The sequence below is a fragment of the Chaetura pelagica genome, unplaced genomic scaffold (assembly GCF_000747805.2).
Source record: "Chaetura pelagica isolate M959 unplaced genomic scaffold, ChaPel_1.0 scaffold27, whole genome shotgun sequence".
Lineage (NCBI taxonomy): Eukaryota > Metazoa > Chordata > Aves > Apodiformes > Apodidae > Chaetura > Chaetura pelagica.
The window spans coordinates 2,897,467-2,915,444 of NW_009954020.1; the positions used below are offsets into that span (position 1 = coordinate 2,897,467).

Genomic DNA, 17,978 nt, shown 5'->3' on the forward strand with positions numbered 1-17,978 from the left:
ATGCCTTCTATTTTCTTTAGCTCTCCGTTTTTCTTCAATGTATCTGTGAGCTTCTAATCTAGTTTCTGGAGTGTACGGTGTAGGCTCCTCCCAAAATCTTCTGTCTTCTTCACTATCTTCAACAGTTTCTTGCTTTCTGTCTCCATCATTTTCTTTGTTCTGTAGGGAGTCTGGGCTACACAAGGTCACATGGAATATTATTCCAATGAAGCAAAGGAAGAGTAACAAGTAAGAGTAACAAGTTGCTACTGAATTCTTGCAATAATATTTTTGCTGTGTGATTCCTACCAAGCACAATACCTTGCAGATTTGGATAATGTTCTCTGCTTTGCTGCTTTCATCAATCCACGACACATATTTCAACATCATGTTTTTCACTGACTTAACTAAGAAGTGATACTCTGGTTATACCTACCCCTCTGAAAACCCTGATAGGGAGCTCAAGAGTTTTAATTTCAGGAGTAGAATTTTCAGATACTCTCAGAAATTTCAAGTGAAAGAAAACTTTCAGTCCACTTGATGTTTAAGTATTCCAAATATCAGGCAGCAGCAATTAGAAATGTACAGGTTAGCAAAATTTTACTTAGGCATCTTCTCAAGTATCATCTTTGAACCCAAATTGTTTTTTTCCCCTGTAATATTCAGAAATTGTCTACCAATATAGAGAGAAAACTGAATTTATGATACAGCTGTGATGTATGAGAGCAAAGTTCTATAGCTGGCTCCATGGAATTTAAACTCTGTTGGGTTAAAAATAAGATGGATGGCAGCTGCAGTGGAAGATGACCTCAGATAAAAATTCTTCTGCTATCTAGGTAATAGCAATGATATTAGGTGAAAGAAGCATAGACGTGAACATTCCATAGCCTTTAAATATCAAAAGATCTGCAATATTCCATTTAAGTCTTTATATCTAATAACTCTAAAGCAAAAGAAATTACAGGTGAACAGCTGCTTTCTCCGGAATCCCTGCATTACCATAAATAACAATTTCCAGCTGTTCTGAATGAAGCTCTCAGTTATACTATTTTGGAACCAAGAGTTTTTAGCTTGGGGTTTTGGGATGAAAATTCTATTGTACTCCCTGCAGCTTATTAATTAATTATGTTTGCAATTAATTATAGTTTTCATTAGAGGTATCATGCCTGAGGATGAATAATTCTGCTAGAAACAAGAATAAAGACAAACAAAAAGATTTTAGTGGAATTATATAAATTATTTAACAAGGAAAAGCAAAATTCTTAATGAAGAAAGATAAGAACGATGTTCACTCACAAACTGATTTTGTTTATTTTTACCTCTCAAATCCAAGCTTAGATTCCATTTGTTTTTGCTTCTTGTCGTGTCTTTCTTGCATTCTTCTTTGAGCCTCTTCTTTTTCTCTGGCCCTTTTGAGAAGGTAAGCTTGTTCCTGTTCTCTGATTTTCTGTTTCACTTCTGGATAGTTTTGAAGTGCCTGAATTCTCTCTGAACGTTCTATTTCTTTACTATCCAAACACTTCCCAAAGTAAAACAAAACACAACAAAATGATAGAGATATGTGAGAAACTTCAAACATGTTCAAATCAATAAATCCATTAAGCTTTAGGTTTAATTTTGATAGATTACTTCCTGTGTAAAACAAAAATCTGATTTTTAGTCCTCCATATCACTATGTAATTAAACTGTATTACAAAGAATTTACAATAAGTTACTATTCATGCCTGAAAATGGTTTTGTGTCCAAGAGTTTGGTTTTGCTTTTTCCAGGAATTTCAGCTGGTATTACTAAACTATGTAGTAGACAGAGTCCTTTCAACCATTTCTCATGTTTGATTGACCTTGATTCAGCTCATGAAAGTATTACAAAATTATTTCTTTTAAGGTGTTACTGTATTGCCAACAAAGGGAGCTGAATCTACTCTTAATAAATTATATAAGTGTCTGTATTTCTCCAAGGGAAATTCTGGGAACATATTTCAGGACTGGGACTGACTGTTTCAATGGCAGGAAAACATTAATATCATTACATCATTACACAAAACCTCAATCTCAAAGTATCTATTTACAGTCAATGCAACACAGTGCAGTTTTACATCAGTTTCTATCTTTCTACTGCCTTCCACTGTTGGTTTGGTACATATTGTTGGTGTGGTGCCAACAACCTGGTGACTTTCTGCAATCATTAAAATAATTTAAAATACATTGTGTATATAAAAACAAACAAGAATAAAACTCAGCACTGTGCAGTGTACTTAGTTGTGTTTTTTTTTGTCCAATGAAAATAATAGAAAAGTTAAGAAGTTTATGTGGTTTAGTCACAACAGAACTAATTTATTATCATATTACTACTGTAGTCACTTATTCTTCAGACAGAATTAAATTTCCTGTGGATGATGAGACAAATGCTCCTAGTTTTCTACCACAGTCATTTGTTTCGTTTGGAATTAATATGTCCATGCAACAAGGCTGGTTATTGATTTGGATATAAATTTAATTTTTAAAACTTACTTTTAATTGATGAAGAGTTGCTACCACAAATTGCCTATAACCTTCAAATTGAGTACATGGGTTACCCACTAGAAATAGTTCCTTTAGATGTATATTATATTTTAGGGTTTCAACACTGGAGAGTTCACCAATGAAATTTGCTGTCAGGTCAAGTTTCTGTAGTTCTTCACAGCCTGTTTCAAAAAATATATATAATTTGTCCACAACATAAATGTACACATTATATACATACACACACGTGCACTCACTTGGATGTAAAACTGTCTGCATTTGTTGTCTGTATACTAATTTCATTCTATCAGAACACATCTTTCCCAAGCCACAAGAGAAAGAGTGATTCACAGCTGAAGTTTACGAGGTCACAATACTTACAGAAACACAAAGTATCTCAATAAAATACTTACAGAAACACAAAGTATCTCAATAAAATACAAAATATCAAACTTATTATAGCTTTTCATCATCAACACTTTGTGGGTAGTGCTTGTATACTAGATGAGCTAGAAATGTTTAGTTTCTAGATGAGCTGGACTTTGGTTTTAACAGTCTGATTGCCTTGGTTCCCCTCCTCAGCTCTTCACCACATGGCTAAAAGAGTGTCTGATTGCTTCGGGAGAGCAGGATCAATTACGTAGTTAACATTATTCAAGAGTAAAGATAAGGTTTTCTAAAAATTCACTAAGGACTAAATTCTAAAAATTTGCTAAGGACTTTATCTCTGGATAAACTGCGAATACCCCTAAGAAAATGTTGTCTGTCAACAACAACAACTAATTATAATCAGAAATTCTGAATTAGCTAACTAAATGCTCTGGGAAACACTGATCCAAAATTTATCATAATCCTTCTATCACAATCTGAATCTTAATCTCGACTCTAAGTTTAAAAAGTTTAGCTAAGGACAAGCTCAACTTTGGTGCTTATCATTGTAATCACTTCTTTCCTTTGCAGGTCTATTTGGCAAGTATTTGATGCATAGTGGAGCTGAAAGAAAATAAACAACTCACAGTGATTTATTAGGAGACTTAACCTAAATTGTTGCAATGCTCACTCCCAAAGGTTCTGACTCCTAAGTAAATGACAAATCACAGTAATAAATAATGCAACCTTATAGAGGGACTTAAAATTTACTGGCATGGATACAGATTCAAGTTTCTCAGCAAATCGCCAAATATGTGATGTACTACTTCTTCCTTCAACTTGTACTAATTTGTGCTTACCCTATTTGTTTATTTCTTTTATATGATTTAAGCCATCCTCTTGAATCAGCTGGAAGACTTAAGAAAACAAAACACCAAAACAAAAACCCAACAATAATAACAATAAAAAACAACCTAGCTTTTTATTTTTCTTGTTGCCTTATCAAAGGTGGACATTTTAAAGATTCAGCAACTGGCCTAATCAGGATCAACAAAGAGAAAGAAATCGAGTCAGAAATTATTAAAGTAATATGGAACGTGTTTATGGGTGGCACTAAGTCTTAGATATTCATCTTTGAAAATGCTTCAACTTTGTACATGCAGGATAAAGTATTAAGCAGGATGAAATAATAAACACAGACAAAACAGACAGGACTTCATGGAATGACAGAGAAAAGAATCATTTAAAAAACTATATTGAAAAAACCCCAGACTGCCAGCGCAACCTGTACAGAGAGTAGAACCTTCTTGTGTGTGACACTTGATTGCTGAAGTGAAGATGACTGCTGAAACAGCCTACAAAAGAGACTTTTTGCAGCCTGCATAGTCATAAACAAACAACAAACAAACAAAACCCCCCATTGCTCTAGCTCATCTGCATAACAAATTATCTTATTTTTACAGTGGGAAAATACCCATTTAATGAAAGATTCGGATTCCTGCTTTGTAAAGTATTACAGAATAGAGCTATCATAGCTGGCAACACTGGGGAGGGTATATGCAAAATGGGACTTATATTTAAGAAAGTTCAATGACAAAACTGCAGCAGGAGGGAGCATCTGCTACAAAGAAACACTGCACACAAAAAGGCTCTTTCTGAGTATTGACTAAGTACTTTTACTGGTGGACATAGTAATGGCTTCCACCCTCTGTTACACCATGTCCCAACTTAAAATGTTTCAATATGAAAAGGCAAAATAATTTGTTTAAAATCTGACCTTCCAGATTTTCAATTCGTTCGATGTTGTTCAAAGCTACATTTAAATATTCCAGCTTCTTTAGTTTGCTCACGTTTTCTGTAATAAAAAATAGATGTGTTTGGAAATTGTGTTACCATTTTCCTTGCTAACATCACTTCAAAGAAATAATAAAGGGGAAAAAATAGGAAGCACAAATCAGAATATGTATCAGATCACTGGACATTAATATTTTAATATTAATAAAGACAAAACCAAAGAGTTCTCCAAAAACACAAAGTGAAAAGAAATAAAGAAGGTTAGAAATACATTTTTTAATCACAAATCCATAAAACAAGTATATAATACAAGAGTACTGGCCAAAAAGCATGGTAAAACTTTCCATTTGACAAGAAACTCAGAAAGGATCAGGCTTAGTTAAGCCTGTAACACTTAGTTAAGCTTTACAAAATTAGAGGTTTTGCACTTATATATAAAAGATTGGCTTTTATACTAAATATTTAATTTTTAAAAATCGTTGTGGAGTTAATACAAGAAATTTCTTCTCCGTTGTTAAAAGCGTTTCAAATAAGCATTTCTATAGCTTCATATGAACAAAACAAAGCCACATGCACACACCCTCCTAATCTAGAATATAATCTGTATTATTTTCAGCATAAACTATTGAAATTAGATGATTTGCAAGGTGTGGGGTTGTGTCAGAAAACTAGACTTTCCTTCTTTGCACTCACGAAGGGGGTAAAGAGAGAACAGGGTAGCAATGTTCTTCATCAGTCCCAAAAAAGTCAACCACCATTAGAGAGCACATGACACAAAGGTCAGAAACATAAACCTTAAGACAATATACGTAGGATAACTTGTGTCACAGTTCAGCAATTTCTCCTCAATCACCAGATCTTTCAGAGATTTGACCGGGAAGCCTATCCAATGAAGGCATAAACTTTACCTCAAACTCTAATTCACAAGCCACACTGATTAACTGCTGAAAAAAACTGTCCCTGCTGAGACAAAGATATTCAGCCAGAGGAATGTTCACCTAGCCAACAGAGATCATGCCTACAGCTGAGTTAGTTGTCTATCCTCTTCTATAATCACTAGAGAGAAATAAGCTCTTCAAGGTGCAATTTGTCTTACCTTGAAGTGTCTGTCTAGAACCAGTGAACCAAATTGTGCTTAAAAATATGCTTCTTCTACACCACTGGTTATAAAGGGAGGCTACAGTAACTGCCTAAGACACAGATGTCTAAAAGTTTGGTAACATGAATACTACCACTTAGTTTAGTAAGACCTCAGAGAGATATTTTATTCATCATTCACAAACACATGATGAAATTAATCTCTCAGCAAGGACTTGTGCAGCTTAGGTTGGCTGTTTGCTTTTCGTATTACAGTATTTCTGTAACAGCAGGCGCTGTACACATGAAGATGGGAGAGAGATTAAGGGTTGAAACCAAGAGTATTTTGTGAGGATTTTTCCAGATAGAAAAGAACCAGGACTCATCCATACAATGGATACTTTACAACTTGCTGTCTGATTAGTAGGCAAGTCTAATCTTGAGAACTGCATAAAAGTTTTCACTAAGAGGAGAAAAGACACATCCCAACAGAGTCAATATAAACCATTTGGCTATGATATTTTGAAGAGTGCTTGGAACTGCTGTATGCTCTGCATGAACAGTTGGTATACACTGGGAAGAATTACTTCTCAAATTCAGTACTATGATACACAACCCTTTTAGTCACTACTTATATAGTGCTTTTGTTTGGGGGGGGGGGGTTGATGGTTTTGCAAAGTTGTTTTTGTTGTGTTGTGTTTGTTTTTTTTTTCAATTGTTATTAAGGCTGTTATGCTACACAAGGATATATGAAGTAGGAAGCTGCAGAATTCTCTTATAGTGAGGATGAATTAAAATCAAAATTGAATGTCCCAAAAATGAGATTGCTGAAAATAATTGTGTCCAAAAAGCAATAATCTGAACAGTAATATGATATATCATGCTAACATAAAGGAGGTATAAGTGCTGACAAAAGAACAAGATGAAGTCTTGTTCCTTATTAAGGACACAGTAACAGAGAAAACAACTGATGTTAGACCCATTTTTGATGGGGTAGAGCAGCATAAAGCAGTTTCAAAAACCTTATTCTCTCTGGGAGAAGATTCCTGAACTTCATGAAATGCAGATGTTATCAGTACAGATACAGTTTCCTGATGAGCCCCTCCAGAGAATTGAAAGCCTTTGCCTACCAGTCCTGAGCATAGAATTTCACCCTAAAACTTTAATTTGTTTTATCGTTCCTCTTCAGGAACGTCAAAGAAATATGCTAATATATTTCCTGTGCACTTCTGCATTCTTCATCTACACACAGTCTGTAGAGTCTAAGTATTTCATCTCAAGGGTTGATGTTGCATCTTTCTGCAGAGGGCCTAGCAAACATGTGGTTCTATACCACAAAACACAGACCATATTAAATTCTGTCTTGCCTTGTGGTGCAAGAAGACTATTGAGACTTCACTGTAAAAAGCTGGCTTTTTGCACAAAAGCAAGTACTTTTTCTGAATGAACATTATTTTGCTGTTAACAAAAAACATACTTTGTAGAAAGCCTGAATTTAAAAATGAGCCTGCAGAGAGCTAGTCCTGTGATATCATAGTCTCTGGCATATTCTAGTATATTCTATGTCTCTGTTTGCCACAAAGACAGGATATTTAAGTTATATCTTGATTTTTGATACTTTAATCAATAAAAGGTGTTCCACACTCATATTCAAGTGACTTGTATCTTAGTATTATCTTTTTCATTTAAAATTTCACTTGCACATTTCTGAGCTTCTTTGAAATTTATTAGAAAGATGGGTAAAAGAAATCTTGTAGGAGTAGATACATGTAGAACTATTCAAGTTACTCACTCTACATTCCCTTAAAGTATAGGACAACAGATATTTTTTTTCTGATTTCAAAATTCTGCATGAATCCATTTTTAAAGATATATATCCAGAAAACACTTACCAATTTTTGGAATTAGATTATTCTGAAGATAGAGAATTTTTAAATCTCGACACCATTTGTCAAGATACTCCAGCATTTTTCTGCTGATGTAAAGAGATTTCTTCCAGTGAAAAAATTTCACAGTCATTATGTTCTGCACGTCTTCTAACAAGATCTTCCGTGACTGAAAGAAACAGTGTGCATTTCCCTTTAGTAACTTTCTACCATTTGATTTAGGAACAACATATAAAATCATTAAAATCTTTTGTTCCACCATTTAAAAACAGGTATCTGGTAAGAACACCAATAAAAAATAATAATAATTAAAAAATCTGTTAGAAAAGATATCAAGAAACAAGTAACTTCAGGCAACTCTGCCATAGTAAACATCATTTGTGAAACACACATCACCTGTAACATTTAGAAAAATCCATATGAAAAGTGCTGAGTCTGCCAGAGAGTGTGATACAATCCTTGCAGAAACTAATCCAGCATCCACTATTTTTAGCATAGCTTCAGTTGCAGATTGATTCATGTAAGACAAGCCATGGAGGGGCCTATGCTTTCATATCCTGATAACAGATGTTCACAAAAAATAAACTAGCTGTTGTGTGTCATCATATTCTTCCATCAGTACAGTGTGCATGGAAATAAGCAGGATGAATGCTGAAAGTGGGCAGATATTTTCCAGTTTTTCAGTGCTTGAGGCAAAGCCTTAACTAATTCATGCTTATAAATGTTTATGTTAGAATGAAATGTAATCCTAGGTATTTCTTAAGCACTACCAGCTCATTAGCAGTCCAGCAAAGGAGCTTCAGTGGCTGAAAGACACTAGAGATCTGGATTCTGAGTTTTCACATACTAATATTTAATGCCAGGCAATCTTTCAAACAGTGAAAAGGCTGTGTATAATGAAGATAAAGAAATTCTATGAGAACCAGGGCTCACTCTTGAGCTAGATGTTATTACTTTGTTTCCAGCCCACTGCACTAAAAAAGCACTAGTGTTTTCTTCTCCTTGACAAGCAGTGAACTGCACTGAAGTACTGATTAAAAAACTGGAGTTTTATCAAATGAGCACAGGTATTTTCATGATTGTTAATGCTGAAAAAAGACTAGCAAGCCTTGCAAAGAGACTCAGAAGAAAAATAAGTAAAAAGAAAAAATACAGAGATCTGTGAAAGCAAATTGTTCAAACCATGCATTAATTAACAGTGTATTTTCATTACTGCTTTGTCTCAGGAAGGCTTTGTGAAATGATCCGTTTTTATCAGTGGTCACACAGACTGGTCTGCTACAAGCTGAGTAAACCACACACACCAATACAGCCCAAACTTACATGTGTCAGGGCAGCTCCTCCGTTTACAGCCTTCAGGGAATGGATGAAACAGGTTTTGTGTGTATTACATTATTTACAGATGGTCAGGGTTAAAACTCCTTTCTCTTCAACAGAGTTTCATCTAACACAATTTACAGAATTATATAATGGTGATACTGATACGGGTGTAAGCAGGGACCCTGTCTGCACATAAAGAATATTGGGAAGAAGTGTCTATTTATTTTGTAAACATGTTGGGTAGGTTTGCTGGACCTGAACTACCATTGTCCCATCCCATGGATTAAACCTGATGAAATTAATAGAGAAAACAGAAAAACATGGCAATAATCATGACTCAGTATTTTAGTCTTCACAGAAAATAAGAAAACCATTGGCAGTTCTAGTAAGTTACATGGTAAATCTGCTATAAGTTTGAAAACTAATAAAAATAGCCTGCTTACTAATGTGTTCGGTGGCAGATCTCTCAGTGCCAGTATTTTCAGTGTAAACAGGTATTTTTGAGCAAGAAAACAATATTCCACAATCTGCATATATACATGTTGGAGACAACATTACGCTCTACACCCTCTATATGAAAAGAAGTCATGAAAACTATTTCAGAGTTTTATTATAGTCAGATTTCCCTTTGCTGATGAAAATTGAAGTGATTGTTGCAGTGATTATGTAAAAACATCTGCTTCCAGTACCAGATGGTTTGCAAAGCACATTCAGTCATTCCCAACAGAAACTGCAGTGGAGCTTAATAGACAGATTTTGGGTACCTGCTGTAGGGAACTGAGTGAATATTTGCCATTTTATATGCTATCTAGTTCATTTAAGAGAAATGAGGGAAACAAATTCTCTGGAGAAAACAACAGGTTTTAAATAAAAGCTTTTCCAGGACATTGACAAAACACATTGTAACATTGCTTCTCACTGTGAAGTTTATGAACAGATTATCTGATGTTGTGCTCAGGAACAGGAGACTGGACCAATGATCTGAGAGATCAAGTCTTTGAAGACAGAAGGAAATAAGAGATGGAATCAATCAACTGGAAGTAACAGGTCTTGAAGATCTAACAGCTGAGCTTACAAAAATTACATGCTTTACTCAAAAAGAAGATATGAAGGGAAGCATTAAATATGGAAAAAGTAAGCAGGTGGACAGCTGCAGATGTAATGAAGAAACAGTGGGGGAACCTGCCTTTCAGAAAAAGTGAAGTATGCAACCGTTGTTTTAAGACTCAAATTCATGCCACACTGCTCAGGAGAACGAAGCTGTTCTCCTTCAGGCAGTGCCTGATCAAAGTGGGCACCTGCCAGCTTCCCACAGAGAGGAGCTTCTTCCCAAAGCACTGTTTGAGCCCAGCAAGGGACTGGCACTCCAGTGACAGGATACAATCAAAACAGACCACAGGGAAAATCACAGAGGAAGGGAATTCCTCAGGTAGTTCTTTTCCTGAGTGGTATGTATGATCACCCAGTCTTTTAGCCCATACTGCTTCAACTATAAAAGATTATGGATTCCTAAGTAATAGCATGGTGTGTTTTAACCGCACTCAGGGAGTTTTCAAGTCTTTGGCAAAGTGGCTCTATCGGCTTTTTCTACCTGAAAACCTAAATTGTCATCTGGTGCTGAATATTTATAGCTGCAGGGAAAGGAAAGCAGGGAGGGCACCAGGCCCAGACACCAGACACCCCATCCCGCTTGCAGGGGGGCTGCCCCACATACGGAGGGGCCCCGACCCGGGTCCCCCTGCTGCTGGGCTTGGGGGCTTGTTCCGGGAAGCAAGAGAACGCCTGTGCTTTGCTCAGGGAAACTAAATGGGCTGTTATTTACCAGGAAGGAGGGAAACCAGATCATCCAGCCCGCTGAGGAGAGGGGGAGAGGCAGGACAGAGGCTGCCAAGGGGTGTAGGAGTTGGGAGTGGAAGGGGGTAACGCGTGAGGGAAGGAAGGAAACGCGGGGAGCGGGGGCACGTCCTGGGAAGGAGGGAAGAGGAAGAAAGCGGCTCTGGGCCACACTCACTGCGCACCATCGCTGCCCTCCGCCTCCCGCCGCTTTATCCCTGCCCGCTCCGGCGTGTCCTTAGCTGGGTGTGCCTGCCCGAGAAGCAAAACGGGTGGGCGGTCATATATGAAGTGCCTCTTCCTCAGGCATGTGTCTTTTGTCTGGCCTTTGTCTGGCGCTTTTGTCCTTCTCCTGTGTTTTAATCAGCTGGTTTGCCCCAGGTGTTCTGTGCTGCGAGCCTGTTTGTCTGTGGAAACAGCCTGTTCCAATGGTTCAGAGAGCCAGAGGGTCGTTTGGGTTGGAAAAGACCCTTAAGAGAACCGAGCCCAACCGCAAACCTAACATGGCCGAGCTCACCGCTGAACTGTGTCCCCTGGCACCACATCTACACACCTTTTAAATACCTTCATGAACAGTGGAGCCAACCACTTCCCTGGCCAGCCTCTCTCAATACTTGACAACCCTTTCAGTGAAAAAAAATAAATAAATAAAATTCTTAATATCCAATCTAAACCTCCCCCAGCATAACTTGAGGCTGTTTCATCTTGTTCTATCGCCTTGTTACTTGGAAGAAGAGAACAATCCTCCCTCCTCTCTACAACCTCCTTTCAAGTAGTTTTAGAGGGCGATAAGGTCTCCCGTCAGCCTGCTCTTCTCCAGGCTAAACAACAGTTCCTCCTAAGCCTTGTTCTCCACCAGCTTCTTTGCCATTCTCTGGGCACACTCCAGCACCCCAATGTCCTTCTCGTAGTGAAGGGCCCAAAACTAAATAAAGGATTTGGGGTGCAGCCTCAAGGGTGCCAAGTACAGGGAATCAATCCCTGCCTTAGTCCTGCTGGTCACACTACTGATACAAGCCAGGATGCTGTTGGCCTTTTTGGCCACCTGAGCACACTGCTGGCTCATGTTCAGCTGTCAGCTAACACCCCCAGGTCTTTCGAGGACATTTCCTCACAGGGAATGCTCCTGTCCTTCACTTTTTGCCTGGGAGATTCTCCCAGCAGGTTGCTGCTTCAAAATATCTCTTACCACTACTATATTTAACTCATGGATCTGTGTAATAGCAGCCTGAAATTTGTCCATATTTGGACAAAGTTTTGGACAGAAATTTGGATATTATGTCCTTCTGCAGGTGTCTGTGGACTCTCTCCTGCCATTACTGTAACATTACTTCACACTTAGTGAAGTTACCTTCTAACAAAGCTTATTCCCCCTTCTCAAAAGGCTGATGAAGAAGAAAATTAAAAAAAAAAAAAAGCTCATGGATCAAGATAAGGACAAGGAGATCACACACAAATTACTATGACAGCAAGACAGGGTTGACTTGGGGAAATTAATTTAATTTATTGTTAAGTAAACAGTTTAGGATAATGAGAAATGCTAACAAATTGAAAAACACCTTCTCTCCACCCACCCAAACCCTTGTACACTGGAAGTCCTGATTTCAACCAGTTTGCTATAATCAGTATATATGTAGTTTGGTTTGCCAAATACAGTTAAGCTGTAGGACTGCTTGTTTGAGCAGGTAACTTCTCATTTGTGATGAACATAAAAGAGGTCTTCTCTATACTATACTTTTCAGTGACTGAAAAGCTCTCAGAGTGTATTTGTTTTCCTCTTGTGAAGAACAGCCTTGTTTATGACTCAGGGCTAAACTATTCAGGAAGTCAGAGAGCAGTGCTGTGGAACTTGCTGTTTGCAACACCCTAGTCCAAACCTGGTGGTTTGGGACACCTGGGGCAAAGCAAGATGCTGAAGTAGGATAATGACATTGGTTTCTTGTACTTAGAAGTGCAGGCTCTTCAAAATGAGCCTTATAATCCATGATCTTGATTTTATTAGGACTGATGACATAGTAACAAGGTGTAACCTACTGTCGTTGAGTATCTGAGGTGATGTGCTAAGACCCTTGGATGCTCAAAATGTGAGAATATAATTGCATTGCGGATCTCCAAATTGTGCCATCTTGTTTCTAACTTACAAAATACTCAATTCAAAGGCTAAGAGGTCTGGCAGATTGTCTTGTTGTCCTTGGGAAACACTAAACTCCTGAACCTTGACACTGTTTCAGAAACAGTGTCCTTGTTGAGCTCCACTTTTGCCACATAAAAATGTAGATAAGCCCAAATATTTTTAGTTCTAGCAACCTTTTAGATTTTACAGACTCAGAAGAACTTTCTGCCTCTCTATAGAAAGTGAAAGAAAGATAGCTCATAAATCCAGGGCATACACAAGTTCAGCAGATGCCTACGTGTGAGCTGCTCTTACAATGTACTTCATTGAACAAAGTGTTTGCAGCCCAAACAAAATCAACACAATATGCATATGCAAAATTTGATGTAACTTGCTGGTACAATGTTTTACAACTTCTCAGGAGACTTTTGCATTCATTTGTTCTCAAATTATATACAAATTTTCATTTACATACATTGACCATATTGTGCTCATTACATTCATGTGGTTGTTTTTCACTCAAATTATCTACTAAGAGCTTGAAGTACCACAAGCCCAAATTCTTAGCATGATGCAATGCATACGGCAGATATAAAGTCATAAGCCACATTACATGGAGCTCAGAAAGAAGAAAAAGGATCCCATCTGGCATGCCTTCCCTGAAGAAATTCACTTTACTGCTTTAGTCCATTACAAGTTTATTAAATGCATGAAACAACACAATGTAAAATACATTTCTATGTCATGACAAAAATGCTTTATAGCATTATAATTACAGTGCATCAGAAGGATTTTGAAAATGTGTTCACTCCACTAGCATATACTCATGTAAGGTGCTATAGCCCCAGCAAACAGATATCCATGGACAAATCTTAGCTGTTTAAACGCTGCAGATCTGAGCTGTAAATGGTGAAAATCAGATTACTGATACCCATTCAGAATCTGGACCTATGTTTTTATCTGTATTTCCTATTAAATTATTATTGTTCTGTTATTGTCATTACTATTATTATTACTATTCTTATTATCATATGCTATGTTGGTAACAGTTACTTAGTACCTGTAACAAAGCGAGGTTTTCGTTACACCAAAGCACCAAAACATCTTCTCCCAAAGAGCACACAATCTACAGGACAGGCCATAAACTCACAAATAAGAAATTCAAACAAATGCAGTTCCTAATAGTAATCTTCATTATTGATAACAGTCTCAAGTACAGGAATAAATGCAAACAGGAAAAACTTTACTGATATGCAAATGCCAGGGATAAGGGGAAAAAACAAACAAACATGAGAAACCATAAAAAAGAAATTAGATGAAGTAAGAATTTTGTTCGGTGTATATTAAAATTTACAAGCAAGTTTACAAAATACTGCAGCTAATTCAGAAAAAAATACACCAAAGAGCAGATTCTGCAAAACTGAACTAAATGACTACACCTGTATTCTGTATCAAAGTGGTTTATTCCATAACAGTTAAAAAAGAAAAGTTAATCTTTGTATGGTTTGGCCTCCAGCAGTAATGCTTTCAGGATAAATACAAAACAGACTTGCTCACTGACTGGGAACATTATAAACTAAGGGATGCCATAAATATTGTCATGGTTTCCTTCAACATGAACATGCCCACAATAAAGCACTATGTGATATATGCTCAAGAATGACCCTGAAATTCAGCTGAACACAGCAAGAATAAGAGAGTATAAAACAATGTGTAATGATTTTAAAAAATAGTTATGAACAGTGTGAGATAATTCACAGGGGGTTATAAATCTATATCTTGAAATTCTTCTTCAATTCTCTTTTTCTAAATAAGGTGCTCTATTGAAGCAGAATAAGAGCTTAATCACTGGGGACACACAGAAATTTCTAGTTGCTTTCTCTGTTTGGAGATGTGTCAGTTAATCGTTAACCAACAAGTGGTTTTAATTTGCTGGAATTACATTTCACAGTTCTCCTAGGCTTGGCACTCCAGATAACAGAAGCTGCAAATACCGATTAGCTCTGAAAGTTTGGATTTAAAGATTGAGGTTAGAAAATATTGTCTTCAATTTTTCAGCAAACAAATCCTGGGTCCAGTTTTTTCATGCAACAGGATTCAACATATTATTGTGCTGCTTTTCAGAGTAACAATACAAGCCTTGCTTTTCTGTCCATTGGAATATATAGAAAGGAACTGGCAAAGCCAACCAACCTGGTAACTGACTAGAACTTTGTTAATGCAACATTAACAAATATCATGGAGGGAAGATCTCAACAGATCCCAAGCATCTTACTTTTAGCCCTTGAACTCCAGTTACCAAATTATCCCAGAACTTCCTTTTTTCCAGATCAGGACAATTATAATTTATGGGTTATATATATTCATAGACAGATTATAACAATTAATTTTAGATCAGGTTTTCTGCAGAATGAATCAGCTTTTTCTTCACTAGTTTACAGTGAACTAACTAGTTCATAGTGAACTTAGGTTTTTCTCATTTTCAACATAATCCCTTCAATGACTGCACAGCAATTGCAGTTTTAGACTTTCCTCTCAGTACAGGATTTAATTTTCCAGATTATTCTTCCAGGAAATTATTTAAACACTAAAGATCTTTATAATCCTTTAGTTTAAAAAGTGCTGGAAAGTAATGGATCTGAGTATTAATAAAATAGGTAACATAACATTTATGCATATTACACAATTATATTTACTCTCAGTTGTCTCTATCATTAAAGTAAATAAAGAAGCAGAATTATTTAATACTGAAAACATTACTCAAGTGTATGAACTACAAGTAAACATGAGGATGAGTAGCATAAGTACTTTTATAGTTATAGAACACATGAGTTTTATGAAGAACATTCTACTGTGACCATTTATTGAGGCTGTAAAACCTGGTCTTGTACACATCAAATAGTCTGTCTTCATATGAATCCAATGTAATGCACTAAGAAAAAGTAAATTGCTATGCAAAATTCGTAATTTTGGTGAAATTTCCCTCTGAGCTCTTAATGCTGAGCTACTGATATTTATCTTCAAAATATAATCAGCATATATTTACACTTTGAAAGAGAAAGGTACATTTTAACTTAATTTCTAGTATCCTTTTCCTCATTGCACCATTAGTTCAGATATTCAATGCTGAAACACAGAATCATCAAGGTTTGAAAGGTCCTTCAAGATCATCAAGTCCAGCCATCTACCTTACAACTCCTAACCACTAAGCCATCTCTCAAATCACCACGTCCACCCATTTTTTTAACACCTCCAGGGATGGTGCCTCCACCACCTCCCTGGGCAACCTGTTCCAGTGCCTCACCAGTCCTTCTGTGAAGAATTTTTTCCTAATATCCAGCTTGAACCTCCCCTGGCACAACTTGACCTCATTTCCTCTTGTCCTATTGCTGATCACTAGGCAGAAGAGGCCAACACCCACCTCACTACAATCTCCTTTCAGGTAGTTGTAGGGAACAATGAGTTCTCCCCTCAGCCTCCTCTTCTCCAGGTTGAACAGCCCCAGCTCCCTCAGCTTCTCCTCATAAGACCTGTTCTTTAGGTCCCTAATCAGCCCAGTTGTTCTTCTCCGCACCCTCTCCAGCACCTTGATGTCCTTCTTATACCATGGCACCCAAACCACACACTGCTCAAGGTGCAGCCTCCAAGGCCAAGTAGAGGGGCAAGATAACCTCTCTGTCCTGCTGATGCAGGCCAGGATGCTGTTGGCCTTTTTATCCACCTGGGCACACTGCTGGCTCATGTTCACCCCCCTGTCAATCAGCACGCCCAGATCCCTCTCAGCTGGGCAGCTCTCCAGCCACTAAACACAGCTATAACTGCTTGAGTCTGGCTTAGACACAGGGCTGAACAGACAGTGGTGTGTCAGTTTTGTTGATTCTTTCTTTCACCAGAAGCTTTCATTTGATCACTTTAGCCACAAAGTTTTCATTCCCAGTCATTATGCCTGCCAGCCCAGATGTACCCCATGGGCAGATGTAGCCCTTCCACAGGCAGCATTTCACATCTAGTTTGCCAGCTGGGGCTGTGCTAGTGTGGCTTTTAGCACTCCAGGGGATAAGGAGACTGGAAGCAGCACTAGTTATAGAAAAATATGGTGGGCAATAGCAGCCTCACACATCATCATCATTTTGTTACATGGGAAGATGAAATCCATGCTGTCCTAGCTAAACTGTCATACAGGGAGATATTCTAAGATGCAGATTATTAAAAGCTTGGAGTCACAAGATAATAGTTGTTTTTGTTACAGCCAGGTTCTATGTGTGAATTAGTCTCTGTTGTAGCTATGATCCAATCTGAAAAAACAGGGTTCAGTGTTTCTAAAATAAATACCTGCAGGTCTTGTATTTTTGTGTCCGAATCCAGGTAATTCAGATTCATCATTGTTTGTCCACATCCTGATTCCTGGCTTACTGAAGAGTGATTTCCTTCCAGTAATATTTCTTTCTTCTTTATATTTCTCTTTTTTTAATGCACAGCATGAACGCCAAGAGGCAGAATACATGTGATACAATAAAGCTTCTGAAATGTGTGACCACATGTGCTCAGCAACGATCCGAATCCATTATATTAGAAAGCATGCTGTTAAAAGAAACTAATATCTAAAGTATTGGAAGACACCAGCTCTTTACCAAAAACTGAATGGGAATTGCAGAACACTTTTTACCCATCGTTCTATTATTAAAAGTCTTCTAGGACCCCATGCTTACATAGACATTCATGGACATAAGACATCAGAGGTACAGCAATTATTTCTTGTTACTACTTTCAGATAGTCACCAAGAAGTGTGGGCTCACTCACAGTTTGACCAGAGTAAAAATAAAGCTAAAATTAATTGTATTTTGAAGGAAGAATTCTAACAGTTCTGTTATTTTTTTTCCACAGGAACATGTGTAACAATAGCCATGAGGAGATATCCAGCAGTTTGATGCTGAAAAGCTGAGGAAAATAAATAGGAGGAGGGGGAAAAATGAAAACTGTTAGTGAACTGATTTTGAAATATACAGAAATAGCTACTCTGATTTTAAGTTTCTACAAAAAGTAAGAGACCAGCTTGTTTTGGAATGCTGGAAGTCCTGTCTCGCAGTAACCTGTGTCAGTCTGTA

The 17,978-nt window shown here is 37.4% G+C and overlaps 1 protein-coding gene across 1 annotated transcript in view; it reads right to left on the minus strand.

The window, feature by feature from the left end:
• Positions 1-10,963, minus strand: part of LRRC6 (leucine rich repeat containing 6) — a 35,502-nt gene extending 24,539 nt beyond the window's left edge. The window contains 7 exon segments of the mRNA XM_010002276.1: positions 5-175; positions 1,299-1,498; positions 2,490-2,662; positions 4,627-4,704; positions 7,613-7,692; positions 7,694-7,775; positions 10,938-10,963. Coding sequence (XP_010000578.1) covers positions 5-175; positions 1,299-1,498; positions 2,490-2,662; positions 4,627-4,704; positions 7,613-7,692; positions 7,694-7,775; positions 10,938-10,947 — 794 coding nt within the window. The 5' untranslated portion in view covers positions 10,948-10,963.
• Between the last annotated feature and the right edge of the window lie 7,015 nt (positions 10,964-17,978).